The sequence below is a fragment of the Chionomys nivalis genome, chromosome 19 (genome assembly GCF_950005125.1).
Source record: "Chionomys nivalis chromosome 19, mChiNiv1.1, whole genome shotgun sequence".
NCBI lineage: Eukaryota > Metazoa > Chordata > Mammalia > Rodentia > Cricetidae > Chionomys > Chionomys nivalis.
Genome location: NC_080104.1, coordinates 8,829,853 through 8,845,398, shown reverse-complemented (window position 1 = coordinate 8,845,398; position 15,546 = coordinate 8,829,853). Strand labels below are relative to the sequence as shown.

At 48.9% G+C, this 15,546-nt stretch overlaps 1 protein-coding gene across 1 annotated transcript in view; it reads left to right on the top strand.

Annotated features, from left to right (window-relative positions):
* Positions 1 to 14,941, top strand: part of Lrfn2 (leucine rich repeat and fibronectin type III domain containing 2) — a 175,782-nt gene extending 160,841 nt beyond the window's left edge. Inside the window, exon 3 of the mRNA XM_057751134.1 lies at positions 13,614 to 14,941. Within this exon, the coding sequence (XP_057607117.1) occupies positions 13,614 to 14,580 (967 nt within the window). The 3' untranslated portion in view covers positions 14,581 to 14,941. The remainder of the gene's footprint in view (positions 1 to 13,613) is intronic.
* Positions 14,942 to 15,546: the final 605 nt, after the last annotated feature.

Here is a 15,546-nt window from a genome sequence, read left to right as displayed (position 1 = left end):
GCCAGGGAGATATTTTTACCACCCATCAAAATGCCACCTCGTGCTCACTGAGCCGGTGCCAAGGCTGCTCCCAGTCTGCGCTCATCTCCTCCCCCGACTTCGACTGTTGCCAAGAAGGTCTGAGTGGAAAAGCTTGGAAAACTCCATGTGGGTGTGGCTGGGAGTCAGCAAGTCTCCCCCTCCAGACAGGGACCGGGGAATTTTCCAGGCTGTGGGCTGTGGCTGAGACTCATCCTGCACTCCTCACCTTGCCTGTGAGAAACCTCAGAGGACCCCGCCCCACGCCACCAGATCAAAGGACCTGGCATTCTGTGTTAGAGATGCATGTCTTTGCACCTGTAACGGGCAGAAGTCTGGGAGAGGCTGGGGTGGTTTCCTTTCGGAATGAACAGTAGAGGAAGCTGATGTTCTGGAGGGCACAGTGGGAGCCTTAGAAGCTACAGGAGGCAGAAACCATCAGGAGAGGTGGCAAGACAACCTCCAAGACCAGATACCCTTCCTGGACATGTGGCCAAAGGCTTGAGAGAGCACGGGGTGGGGAGAAGGAAAAAGCCAAGGTCCTTGGCTTCAATCCTGCTCCTCGATTGATGCAGCCATCTTGAATTTGTTTCTTCTGACTTTAAAATGGGACTTGTTGCAAATTTTATAGCCTGGAAAAACAACCAGAGTAAGAATGGGGCAGTTAAAGATATCTGCCCCAGCCTTCTCTTTTCCCCCCACTATTCGCCCAGCCTTCTCCTCCCCCCAACTATCCTCCCCAGTCTTCTCTTTTACCCCCCACTATCCACCCCAGCCTTCTCCCTTACCCCCACATCCTCTATCCACCCCAGCCTTCTCCCTTACCCCCACACCCTCTATCCACCCCAGCCTTCTCCCTTACCCCCACACCCTCTATCCACCCCGGCCCCCCCCACTACTCCTATTGCCATGATGGTTCCTATATGAAGATGAGTGCCCAGAACCAGGCCTAAGGACAACTTCACGTAGGGAGATCTGATGAGGTTTCTTGTGGAGGTTCCCAGATGCAGCATGGGACCTGGCACGCACCCTACAACTCACCTCTTAGTCTCTGATCTCCCAAGAAAGAGAATTTGAACCCAGGCCTGCCACACTCTACAGAGAGTGTCTGTACACTTCATTTCCAGGACAAGAGAGATGGGAAGGACGTTGGCAGTGGGGTACAGATGACAAGCCTAAGTCAAGGCAGTGTCTCCATCACCTTTTCACTACCCCACTCCCCATCTCTTCCTCCTAGGCACCCCCAGAATTATTGTCAGGGGAGATGTAGTGGGAAAGCAAGATACATGGACCCAGCTGACTCTCCTGCCATCCCCTCACTTCAGAGGAGTCGCAGTTAGACAAGTGGAAGGACTTTCCAGGCAGAGTTAGTGTTATTAGAGGAACAGAGCTTTGAATTGAGAGTAGAAGTGGCTTAGAGGTCCCAGAAAATCCATCAGAGTCAGGCAGATGCATGCCTTCTCCATGCCGAGGGAACTGATGGTCAAGCCCTCGGGTGTTCTCATGCATAGCTTACTGTTTGAGTCACAGCTACAATGCGGCTGCTGGGCACACTGAATAAACCAGGCCATGACTAGACCCTAAGGACAGGCAGGCTTGGTGTGGAGGGTGAAGAGCAATGGCCACGTGGTCATGGCTTTTCTGTGCTGGCGTCAAGGGCCAGGCAGGCAAAGAAGGCTGAGGTTGGCATCATGAATCTCTGCTGTGAGTTTCTGACGCAGGGTATCTGGCAGAGGGAGCCGCTGATAGATCACAGCTGGACTGTTGACCTTGAGTCTTAAACAAAGCAAAGAATAAAAGGTCATATTTGCTCCACCAAAGCCCTGGGAGCCATGAAATATCAGAGTGTGGATAAAGACGTCCGTAAATCAGCCACTGCCAGGAGCTGCTGCTTCGTCTTCCAGCCTGTGGTGGGCATCCTACGGGCAGACCGGGAGGGTAAGAAGGTGAGGGCTCCTGGGGACTCCAAGCAAGACTGGCTCTGGGCTTTGGTGGTGCTGCAGAGGGCCTCAGGAGGTAACACCCGCAGCCCCACCTGCCTCCCAGAGACATGATCCTCTCTAGAGGTCGATGCTGGTGTCTTCCTCTGTTGCTTTCCATCTTGCTCTTTGAGACAGTCTCCCATTAAACCTAAAGCTCATCAGTTGTCTAGACAGCTGGTCAGTGAGCTTCATGGACATTTATGTCTCCACTCCATACTACTCTGTCTGTCTGCTGTGGACACCTGGATAAGTTGCCTGTGGGCAGGGCATCTACTGAGAGGTCAGGAGGGAGCAGAAGCAGAGAAGAACAGGGTACAGTAGATGGACAGACCGGTTATCGACCTCGCTACCCTGGGCAGCTCCCTGTAAGGAGGACATGGTTCACCCCTCGCTATGGGCTCCTTATGGCTGACCACAGCCTCAGCAGCTTTCCTTTGCCTAGTGCCTTAGTTAGGTTTACTATGGCTGTGAAGAGACACCATGACCTACTCTTATAAAGAAAACATTTAATTGAGAGGCTTTACTTACAGTTTCAGAGGTTGCGCCAATTATGGTCATGGCAGGGAGCATGGCAGCATGCAGGCAAAGGGGATGCTGGAGCTGAGACTGCGACATCTTGGCAGGCAACAGGAAATCAACTGGCACACCAGGCAGTACTCTGAGTCTATAAAACCTCAAAGCCAGTCCCCACAGTGACACACTTCCTCCAATAAGGCCACACCCTCTCCAACAAAGCCACACTTCCTAATAGTGCCACTCCCCATGAGATTATGGGATTGTGGGGGCCAATTACAATCAAACTACTATACCTAGTAACCCGGACAGCCAGGTGTGTGAACACACACACACACATCATGTAAGCTATTTTACAAACAGGAAGGCTGAAACTCTGGGAAATGAAGTAACAGGAAACATCTAGCCCCTGAGTTGTAGAGGATTTCAGTGCAGAACTCAGATGGCTGAGTGTTGAGTGCTGTGGCTGCTATTTGGAGTTGGTGAACTACGGCATAGCCCTCAGGCCTCCGTACCCTGCTAGCAGTTCCTCTGGCGATAGGCTTGCCGAATTCTAGAATGGCAGAAGTGGGTGAGGCATAGAGAGTTAAGGTGATTTGCCCCAAGTCACACACCAGTCTCACAAGCAGGGTAGACAGAGCCTTCCTGGCTGGGTCTGAACATAGGGTGTATGGTGAGTGGGGCCAAAGGATGCTCATACTCCAGCCTCCTCCCATAAGCTCTCTAGGACCTCCCCTGGGTGGGACAGAGATGCCTCCTTCCCAAGTCTTTTGTCTCTAACCTTACTCTGCCTCGGCCAGCCTGTTTATAGTGGCTGGGGTGTCTAGGAGGATCAGCAGAAACACAGCAGGGACAAGTGTTGAGTGAATTTCTCTGTCCCACCAGGAGGAAAAACATCTCTCCCTCTCTCTGAGGGGTAATGTAGCTCAAATAATAAAAACCCAGAGACAGATATTGGGGTTCAAGCTGAAGGTCAGAAAAGCAAAGCAGTCAACCACTGGAGAGTTCTTACCTCTATGAAATCTTCAGACTGAAAGAGAATGAGTTCCTATCTCCTCCCACTTTACATTCCTCTCTAGTGCTGGGATGAAGGGCATGCACCACTGCTGCCTGGCCTGTATGGCTGATGAGTGTGGCTGTTTTGTATTCTGATCTACAGGCAAGCTTTATTTATTAAAATATAAATGAAATTTCACTACAGGATGAGGCACAGGGAGGGCCAGATGCCACAAAGCCTAGTATCCCCATAGCACTGTCAGTCAGTGCCCCACCCCTCATCCACGCTCACTACCCTTTTGTGAACGACAGCTTGTATTTCTGAGCAGTCTCATGTGAGTGCTATGTGAACGGAAGCTGGAACCAGAGCAGGCTTCCCCAGAGCTTCTGCAGTCCTTGTCAACATCCATCTGTCCAGGCCATAAGAGCCAGCAGACCACAATTCAGGGTCTGAACTTAATCTTCAGATAGTCTCCAGATGGCATCATGACTGATTTGAAGTATGTATTCTTTGGGGAGGGTTGTGCATGTTTGTGGGTTTGTGTGTATAAGTGTATGCATGTATAAGTGCACATATGTGTTCCAATGTGCATGCACTTGTGTGCATGAAGGCCAGAAGTAGACTCCAGATATCCTTTCTCAAGAGCACCCTTCACTTTTCTTTTTTTTTAAAGATTATTTTTGTCTGTGTATGAGTATGTATAGCTGTATGTGTGTAGGCTACATGTATGCTTGGTGCCCATGGAGGCCAGAAGGAGGCATTGGATCCCCGAGATCTGGAGTTACATGTGGTTGTGAATTACTTAGCAAGGGAGGTGGGAACCAAACTTGGCTCCTCTGAAAGAGCAGCAAGCACTCTTAACCACTGAGCCATCTCTCCAGACCCTCTTTTTTTTATGTTTGAAAAGGGGTCTCTGCTTGGTCTGGAGTTTGCCACTTTGCCTTTACTGGCTGATCAGCAAGCCCATGCCCAGATTTTTATTTTATTTTATTTTATTTTATTTTATTTTATTTTATTTTATTTTATATGATCTGTTCTGAGAACGGAACTCAGGCTTTCAGATCTTGCTGAACCCAGCTTTCTGTGAGGCTTTGGGCAAGGGTTCTCTCTTCAATGAACCTCAACTTCTGATTTTCTCATTTGTTCGTAGGAATGATAGTCCCCGCACCCACCCACACAAATAGGGTTGGTAAAAGGATTAAATTAACATGTGCAAAATATTCAGAATAGTTTGACACTAGTAAGCATTAATAAATGTCCATCAGGACCATCACACATATGTTTTTCTTTATGGATTATTGTCAAACAGTCAACCTTGATACTAAAATGTGTTTCCTGGCAGGCTTTAATTCTGCATACTGATGTTCAGGGCAGCACCGTGCTCTTGTTCCTTGGTGTCTGATGACAATTTATTACAGAGCACTTCCCAAATACACCAAAGTTCACATTCAAGCTCACTGTAGGCATGTAACCCAACACAATGCCTTGGTATGCTACAGCTCAGCCCCATCCATGTATCTTCCAGTACTGACTACTATGTCAACACTGCCTAAATAGTGGGAGAGCTTTTATTTCAGGGATAGTGACCAGGAAAAAACAGCCAGGATCTGAGGTGAGAGTTCAGTGGACAAGGGGTTTGTCTTGCAAGCACGGAGCCCTGAGTTTGGATCCCCATAATCCATGAAAAAGGCCGGGTACAGCAGTGTTTGCAACCCCAGCACTAGCAGGACAAAGACAAGGGACCCCCCAATTCTTCTGAGTAGCCAGGTTGCCCTAGGCAACTGCTAGGCTTGAGGTTCAGTGAAGAAACTATGTCTCAGAAGAAGCAGAGAATAATAAAAAAAGACACCTAATATCTGACACCTTGCTCTCACCTCCACAGGCACCTTGCACTCATGTGCACACACATATTGCACACACACACACGCACGCACACACACATCAATCAATATTTAGAAAGTTTTGTTCAAATTCTTTTGAACACATTGGGCACCACATGTTGAATTTGGAAACAAAGAGCCTGCAGATGCAGAGGGCTGAGGGACTTGTCACACTGGCCCAGTCACTTTCGACTGAATGGGGGTTAAGATGGCAGTCTGTCTACTTGAGGCTTTCTCCAGCTATGATTGTCACTGCATAGAATAAAGATAGTGCCTGATACAACCTGTGTGTAGCTTTCACAGGGTAAGAACTTGATGTGAGTACATATGTGTGCTTCTGAACCAGTCACATCTCCTTTCTTCCTTGGCTATTGATGTTGGGGAGAAACAACCCCCTTTGGGGCTCATGGGCCTGGGTGAAGCTCAAAAGCAGGGTGTCTGCCTTTGTTTAACGAGACAATTTCTTGTGGGTTTAACATGTGGAGGCTAGCCAGAGTGGGTGGCAGTTGTGGGGCTGTGAAGATGGGTAATAAGGACGCAAAAACAGGAAGTAAAGCCAGCAGTTTGACAGGAACTCGCTACATGAGTGCCACAGCTCAGTAGGCCACTGTGGTGTGTCTGACAGAGGGAATGGAGACAGAGCCTCTGGAGTGGCTTGTTCTGGGGCGCTGATGGGGCTGGGACTGGAGGAACAATGAAGAGAAAAGAGGAAGTGTTCATTGATAACATAAAACAAGCCAAAGGGTTTTCTTTAGGTATAGATCAGTCACTTTTTCTAATACAAATCTATATGTTTACCCTTGTTTTGGTCACTCCAGTCTCCTCATCTCACCAGAGGAACTGCATGAGGCAGGGAAGCCTCGCTGTTTTGGCAGAACAGTGCAATAGATTTAATCCAGTGTGCGTTCTACCACCTGTTGTCATCTATTACACTAGTGAGGATACTTGCCTCAAGGATACTGAGGCCTTCTTGTCCTCTAGATAGGCAAGATCAAATCTCCACCCGGGCTAATGTAGAACAGAAGGAACATGTTTGGGGATGCATTCCTGCTCTTGAAGGTCCACCACACACGACTTCCTTCCACCCATTTGCCAAAATGTACCACTTGGATTTAGCTGCAAGGGATTCTGGCAAATATGGATAGAGATGGGAGACCTTGTGGGTTAGTTCCTTGGCTTGTTTACAGTGGCAAGATACCTCCAAAAAGGCTTTAGGAAGTAAGGGTTTATTCTGACTCACAGTCTGAAGGTATAGGCCCTCAGGGAAGGTGGCAGGATGATAAAGTAGCTGGTCATGCCATGTCTGAGTCAGAAAGCAGAGAGAAAGATGAACTGGTGCTAACTGGCTTCATCTTTTCCTCCTCCTTTTTCAGTCTGGGACTCAAACATATGGGCCTGTGCTACCCATATGCAAGACAGGTTTTCCTTTTTCAGTTAGTCTTCTAGGAAAACTTCCTCCAGACACAGAGTGTCTCCTAGGTGACTCTAAATCCTGCTGACATTGGATGTTAACCCTTAAATCATGGAACCAGAGAATGGGTTCTGGTGCTTAGTCTAAAGACTTGACCTTTAGGACCAGCATGTCTATTCTTGGGAAAACTGTGCTATTAGGAATTAGTAGATCTAATCTGCCATTGTCTGTTGGAGGTCACAGAGGAGGTCCCTTCAGAATATCAGAGGATGGGGGTTCTAGGGGGAGAAGGGGCAGAGTATTGACTGATATTGATAGTTACCAGAGCTTTTTGTACCATATGTACATAAACACACACACATACACAGAGTTAGAGAGATATACAAATACATACACACATACACATAATCACAATGATACTTCTCAGACAGAGTCACAACCCCCCATATACATAATTTTTCTCTCACAAATAATTTTTAAATACACATATGCTTATACATATCAAGTCCATATTTTGTAACCATAAAATGTCTTCAGATTCCCAAGTATTAATTCCTAAGGAAAGGAAAGTACCTCTCTGGAAAGCTCTCAGGCACATCCAGGATCTTAGAGATCACTATGAGAGGAAGGGGGAGAGGCAGGGAGATTGAAGCAACCATTAAGACCTGTTCTGTTTTTGATAAGAGCTAAGGCAGTGCAGAGCCAGGGATCGACAGTGTTGAAAACGGTTAAGAAACCACCTTCTAGACTAGAGCCTCTCAGGGCACTCCCTCAGAAAGCCTCACTTTCTTCTTAATTTGTGGTACGGCAAGAATTTTAGAAGAACATAATTGGAATAAATTCTCAGAAAACCTATCACGTGTTTGTATGTGACAACCAGTGCTAGATCTCTACAAAACATGGGCACTTATCCCTGTCTTCTGTATTCTCTGATCATTGGTCAGGGACAGACGGTTTGTAGGCCAGCATCCATTTGTGTATCGTACTTACATGATTCTCTCTCCTCCATGAAGCAGCAGGGATGTGACAGCTCAGCTGGCATGGTCACAGTTAGGGTTACTCGATTTTAGTCCTCTATGCGCTGACCACCTCTTTGCAATGAGGTCCTTTGTACAGTTTCTGTTCTCCCGTACACATGTCTGCTTAGACTATTTCTCCTGTCATGATTCCAGGTATGCAGGTCTGTGAAATGCATATTAGATCAAACATTTATTGATAACAGCCCATCAAGAAATTGATTTTTGAACAATTCCTTGGTATACATACAATTTTACCATGTGTTGAAGAGCAAAGCAAATTTGCATACTAATGAGATGGATATGCTTGTTTATTTTTAAATGAAGAATTAAATCCTGGCTGAATATTTGGTACTGGAGAATGTGGAGTATCTTCAACATTTTTGAGAGTTGATTGATATTTTGATTTTGTAATCTGCAATACTGAGAATGCCACTTTGCATAAATACATAATATAAAATGGCAGAAGGATATTTATGGCCATTTCAAAAAACATTGACAGAAATTCTGTCCTAATCCCAAGCCAAAAAATCATTTAATTTGAGTTTTCATGCAACTCAAGCCAGCAACTCAAACAACAGTTTTTAAAATCAAACGCAATACAATCCAAAGATATATAATTTGATACTTACATGCTGGGCAAGAATGGAAAAAAATAGTAAAATTTTGCTTTTTATAATTAAGCCAATATGTTTCAATAGAGCAGAAATCTCTGTATATAGAGTAAAAACACTAAGATATGCAATAGCCTGGTCTGAGGTGTTCCAGGCAGAGTTTGTTGGCTGTGCTTGGTGTGACAACAGTGACAGTGCGATGTGTACACACTGCACACTCAGAATCAAGGCTACAGTGTCACAGGCTGCAGACAGTGTGATGTGTACACACTGCACACTCAGAATCAAGGCTACAGTGTCAAGGGATGCAGACAGTGTGATGTGTACACACTGCACACTCAGAATCAAGGCTACAGTGTCACGGGATGCAGACAGTGTGATGTGTACACACTGCACGCTCAGAATCAAGGCTACAGTGTCACGGGATGCAGACAGTGTGATGTGTACACACTGCACGCTCAGAATCAAGGCTATAGTGTCACGGGATGCAGGCAGTGTAGTGTGTACACACTGCACGCTCAGAATCAAGGCTACAGTGTCACAGGCTGCAGGCAGTGTAGTGTGTACACACTGCACGCTCAGAATCAAGGCTTCAGTTTCACGGGGTGCAGACAGTGTGATGTGTACATACTGCACACTCAGAATCAAGGCTACAGTGTCACAGGCTGCAGACAGTGTGATGTGTACACACTGCATGCTCAGAATCAAGGCTACAGTGTCACGGGATGCAGACAGTGTGATGTGTACACACTGCACGCTCAGAATCAAGGCTTCAGTTTCACGGGGTGCAGACAGTGTGATGTGTACACACTGCATGCTCAGAATCAAGGCTACAGTGTCACAAGCTGCAGGCAGTGTAGTGTGTACACACTTCACACTCAGAATCAAGGCTTCAGTGCCACGGGTTGCAGTATGGGTGAATGCTTCCAGAAGCATATTGGATGTATTGTGAATTTGACTTTGTATTAATTTGGGGCTATTGTGTTCTCAGAAATGTTCAGGTGTTGCTGAAATGTTCATTACAGTTATGGCAGTTATATGTTAAATGGTCCTATAAGGTGGTCATGACATGAAGTTTAAAAAATCAATAACAATTTTTTTAAGTATGTGTGTGTGCGTGTGTGTGTGTGTGTGTTACTACGTACACATGAATGTATCGCCTGTGAAGTTCAGAAGAGGGCATTGGATCCCCTGGAGATAGAGTCTGCTGTGAGCCATCCCATGTGGGAACTGGAATTGAACTCAGATCCTCTACACAAGCTGAGAAATCTCCCTGGTTCTGAGCTCTCAGCTGAAATCTAGACTCTAGATTTTGCCTTCAGCCTCCCCAGGCCAGGCCTGACTGGCTTGTGATGCTCTTACCTGAGCAGGGAAAGTTAGAGGGTGTTGGGGCGGGGTTGAATATAAGCAGTGGTCTAGGTTGGAATTTCTAATAAGAAACTTTGGTGGCCACTTGTGAGTCTCAGACCCTTGGCAAATGACTTAGGAGCTATGTCATTTTACACCCAGGTTCCAAAGTGAAATATCCAAGTATGGAGTTGGGGATGGTTGTTTAGCTGGTATAGCTACCGACTGATGGGCAGGAATGTAGGAGGAACACAGAATTCTGGACCTGCTTCAAGAATTACTGGGTAGCTTTCTTAAGGCGGGTGTGATGGGGTGTGTAAGAACTCACAGGTAGTAGATGAGCTCCATTCAAGCCTTAGATTCTGACTAGCACCCACTTCACGTGGTTCTCTGGTACCTAGAAATTACTGGATGCTGTGTATTAAAAAGAGCAGTCCTGGGATTGGGGCAGGTTCTTCAGTTGTAGAAACCCCCGGTTCAGGCCACAGACACTACATGAAAAGCTCAGCGGAAGAACAGTGAGAACAGAATCCCTGGGGCTTACTGACCGGCCAACCTCGCTTAGTCAATGCACTCCCAGTTAATGAGAGCATTACTTCAAAAAGTCAAGGTGGAGAAGCCATCTTAGGAACAGTACCTATGGCTTACATCTGGCTTCCACTACACACATGTATACACACACCCACAGAGGTAAGATCCCCATGGATGGCACTTGGTTCTAGCTATGTCACTTCTCTGAAGGGAAGAGCAGTCATGACTGCCTTCAAGGTGTCAGGAGGTTAAATGAAACCATGTGCTCACAGAAAGGCCCAGTAAAAACTGGCAGCTACTACTAGAAAAAGCAAACTTGATTCTGCCCCAGCTAGACTAGAAAGGTTTAGCTCTCTCTCTCTCTCTGTGTGTGTGTGCACGCACATGTGTGCGCACACATGAGCGCTTCCATGTATCTAAGTTGGCCAGAAGAAGGTGTCGGAGATCCCTGGAGCTGACTACAACAGGCAGTTATGAGCTACCTGACATGGATATGCTGGGACCTGAACTCAGGTCCTCTACAGGAGCAGCGAGTTCTCTTTACCACTGAGTCAAGCCCTTTTCTCTTCTCCGACTGTTTATACCACGAGCAGAGCGTTTTCTGATTCCCTAGAAAGCACAGCTAACCTCAAGCTGACTTCCGGGCTCATGATCCGTGTTCTAGGGCTGTTAGGGCTAGACACATTAAGTGTGGAAGTGTGTTCAGAGCAGGTGCTCCAGGCACAGGGATGCAGTCTCCTCTCTCAGGGCTGTACTCTTGCATTTCCCACAAGCCAGTGAGACCGTGCTGGGCTTGACCCAGATCAATAGCTGCACTACCTGGCTAGGGTCTGGCTCCACTTCTCTGTCTTCAAAGTGAGGATCGCGAGAGCCAACCCTGCCAAGCTTAGAGCACAGACAACAAACAAGGAGCATGTCAGACTGCTGAGCCTACAGCTGCCAGCAGGCTCTGTCCTTACTGGCATTAGGTCCTGCCGCTCCAGTCGGCACCTCAAGACACCAGGAGAAGGAACTGGTGAACCTCAGTGTCTCCTTGCAGCCCTGCGGCACTGGCCACACCAGGGCCCTTTCTTGGATCCTGCCCAGGCTAAGAAACTTGTAGGTGGTCATGAGCCACATAGGATACTGTGCTCTGGGGAAATGGGTGTGTGATAAGTTCCAGGGCAGTGAGGACTTAAAACAACAACAACAACAACAACAGCAAAACCCTTTATTTATAGCCTGGCAAGATGGCTTGGAGGGTGAAGACACTTGCTATGAAGCCTGAAAACCTAAGTTCACTTCCCGGGTCCCTTACGGTAGAAGAGAGAACAGACTCTGGCCTCCACACACACGGCATGGCATGTATGCCTCTCCACCCCTCCACAACACGACATGGCATGCATGCATCCCCTCACCCTTCCACACACACGGCATGGCATGCATGCCTCCCCACCCCTCCACACAAAAAATAAATATATAAAATGCAGTAGAAAGCAGAATTCCTTTCAAAATTGTTATTAGTGTGTGTGCACATATGCGATGGTGCATGCATGGAAGACAATTTTATAGAGCTGACTCTCTATGTCCATCTTTTCAGGGTTCCAGGGTTGTATCCACTGAGCCATCCTGACACCCCCCCAATAAAAAAAATTTTAAATAAAAGGAGAAAACCTATTTCTATATCTGTCAAGGACTGAGAAGTTAGTCCTAGCTGTGTGATCTTGGGCAAACCATCTAACTTCTCTGAGCCTCAGACATTTCTCTGTACTCTGAAACAAGAGCACCATTGTCACTCTGAATAGTCATAGAGTCTGGATAAAGAGAAAAGTCCCAGAGAGACCTAAGATGCTGGTCTGCAGGACTTAGCTGGCCACCGCTGCTAGCTTCTTCCACTCCATGCCCTGTCGGGCAGGGGTACAGGTGGGGCTTGGAGAATCAATCTCCTTTAAGAGAACTCCCAAGCAGACTGGGCCAGGACAGACACCCCAGGGATTGATGGGCTGTCAATCGCTGTCAGCTTCGTCCTCCCAGCAGGTCCTCAGGTGGAAGTCTTCAGGCGCTGCTATTTCGTATTTGATATCTTAATCATTTTGCTTGGCTCTGAGTTTGAGAGGATGGATGGGAGTTGATGGAGGCATTGTGTTCTCAAGGGTGGAAGGCTTTAGAGATAGGAAAGGGGGTATAGGAAAGCTTCAGGGGGTGTCTTTATTCTGAGGCTGACCTCTCTGCAGGATTGCCTATGGGAATGGCCCAGACCCCATCTCTGGGCAGAACAGACTGGATGCCATCGCAAAGGTCTTAGCGGTCAGCTTGTTTCCAAGATTCCAGAAGGTTTCCCCAGGACAGCGCAGGCTACAGGCTACCATGGACAAGGCCCCATGAGGAGACACCGATTCCTATCGATCCTTTGTCAAAGATGGCAGGACCAGGCAAGGCCTTCCTAGCCTAGGAACTAACTCTGCTACAGGTCTCTGGGATGAGCCAGTTTGCTGACAGAACGTTGCAGCTCCGTGGGAGTCAGGGTGACCTCCTGGGCTTCGGTGGGTCACTGTCTCCCCCTCTGAGCGGCATGTTCAGTCTTTGTCACCTGCTCTCTCTTGTTAACACCAGCAGCCTGCAACAGGAACGGATCCCTTTGCATCAGGAGCTCCCTTGCAGGAGAGAGGTGCTGGGTTCAGGCTCAGGGTAGGACCTTTGATTCCCAAAGCAAAGGCCCAGAGAGGTCTCCAGGACCCCTGAGGACCTCTAGTGTTAGGGGATGGGTGGAAGGATGTTAGCAACAGATGTGGGGTGGGGCAATCACCCCACTAATTCCTGAACCTTCCTTGTCCCTCCCAGGTGCCTTTGCACTTCTCTATTGCCCACCCCCTGGCCCCACCTCCACCTCTGTCCCATGTCTAGATGCCTCTCCTCACCCATACTTTCAACTATCATTTTATTTCCTTCACCTTTGAATTCATTGCCTTACTATTGGGCACTTATTAGTCAGACCTGGAAAGAATGTCTGTCTCCTTCCTTTTCTCTGACACTCCATCCCAAACATTTTTCTCTCGTCTTTGCATTCACCCCAGCTGTCCCCTGCATCCTTCCAGATCACATCTGTCATGGTTTTACCATTTTCTATGCCACACCCGTAATTCTTGCCCCTCCCTGTTTCCTTCCTCTCTCCCTTCTGGTCACCGTTTATCCACCATTTCTACCTCTTCTGGTCTCTGCCGTCCTCTCAGTGGGCCTGCATGTGTCTCTGTTGCTCCGTGTCTGCCTGTGGCTGCACCCCATCACCCCACCCTTTCTTACTCTCTGTGTCTGCCTCCCTCCCCAGGATGATCCCAGCCTCCAACAAGGCCTTCGTGGTCAACAACCTGGTGTCCGGGACGGGCTACGACTTGTGTGTGCTAGCCATGTGGGACGACACAGCCACGACGCTCACGGCCACCAACATTGTGGGCTGCGCCCAGTTCTTCACCAAGGCTGACTACCCACAATGCCAATCTATGCACAGTCAGGTCCTGGGGGGCACCATGATTCTGATCATCGGGGGTATCATTGTGACCACACTGCTGGTCTTCATCATCATCCTCATGGTCCGGTATAAAGTTTGCAACCACGACACCCCGGGCAAGATGGCGGCAGCCACTGTCAGCAATGTGTACTCACAGACCAATGGGGCCCAGCCTCCACCTCTGGGCGGGATCCCTGTTGGGCAGCTTCCTCAGGCACCACCCAAGGTTGTGGTGCGGAATGAGTTGATGGACTTCAGTACAAGCCTGGCCAGGGCCTGTGACTCTTCTTCGTCCAGCTCTCTGGGCAGCGGGGAAGCTGCAGGCCTGAGCCGGGGTCCCTGGAGGCTCCCACCCCCTGCTCCTCGCCCCAAGCCCAGCCTTGACCGCTTGATGGGAGCCTTTGCCTCCCTGGACCTCAAGAGTCAAAGGAAAGAAGAACTTCTAGACTCCAGGACTCCAGCAGGCAGAGGGGCAGGGACATCAGCCAGGGGCCACCACTCAGACCGAGAGCCACTGCTGGGGCCCCCGGCCACCCGTGCCAGGAGCCTTCTCCCTTTGCCCCTGGAGGGCAAAGCCAAAAGAAGCCACTCTTTTGACATGGGAGACTTCGCAGCTGCAGCTGCAGCTGCTCCTGGTGGCTACAGCCCCCCTAGGCGGGTCTCAAACATCTGGACGAAGCGCAGCCTGTCTGTCAATGGCATGCTCTTGCCCTTTGAGGAAAGTGACCTGGTGGGAGCCCGGGGGACATTTGGCAGCTCAGAGTGGGTAATGGAAAGTACTGTGTAGCTGGGGTAGGCGCACCCTTCCTCCCACTCTCGGTGGGAGAGCAAGGGGACAGAGTCAGCACTGGCAAGTGTTTGTGGAGTTTCCATGGTGATGTTTACATCCAGGGACAGTCTTGTCTCCCTGTCAACAGCCTCATGTCCTGCCCAGCTACACCCCTTTTCCCATGTCACCTTCCCATGCCTGTCCCCACCACCCAGCGGGGTGTGCTCAGGGAATGGGACTCACTCAAGTGTCAGACTGAGCCCTGAGTGTTTGGAGAGGCAGGGGACTGCCTTTCTACTCACAGATGTAGCGACAAGCAAGCGGCTTCGGATTGCTTATGGATCCAGTGTTGTTTTGATTTCTTAATTTATTTTTCCATTTCCCAGACTCCTCTTCATTCTTCTGGAAAATCGAGAGTGTTCTCTACGTGTGAAAGTGTGTTCCCAGAAGCCTGGTGGGATGAGGCGAGGGTGGGTGGGAGTTAGCAAGATTCTGGATATTCTGTTGAACCCCTGTCCAGAAACCCCATAACCCCTGTCCAGAGACCCCATAACCCCTGTCCAGAGACCCCATAAACCCTGCCCAGAGACCCCATAACCCTTGCCCAGAGACCCCATAAGCCCTGCCCAGAGACCCCATAACCACTGTCCAGAGACCCCATAAACCCTGCCCAGAGACCCCATAAACCCTGCCCAGAGACCCCATAAGCCCTACCCAGAGACCCCATAACCACTGGTCAGAGACCCCATAATCCCTTCCCAGAGACCCCATAACCCCTGCACAGTGCCCCATAACCCCCATAAGCCCTGCCTATAGCCCCCATGACCCCTGCCCAGAGACCCAATAATCCCTGCCCAGGGACCCCATAACCCCTTCCCAGAGACCCCATAACCCCTGCATAGTGCCCCATATGCCCTGCCCAGAGACGCCATAAGCCCTGCCCAGAGACCCCAGAGCCCCTGGACAGTCCTATAGCCTGCTTTG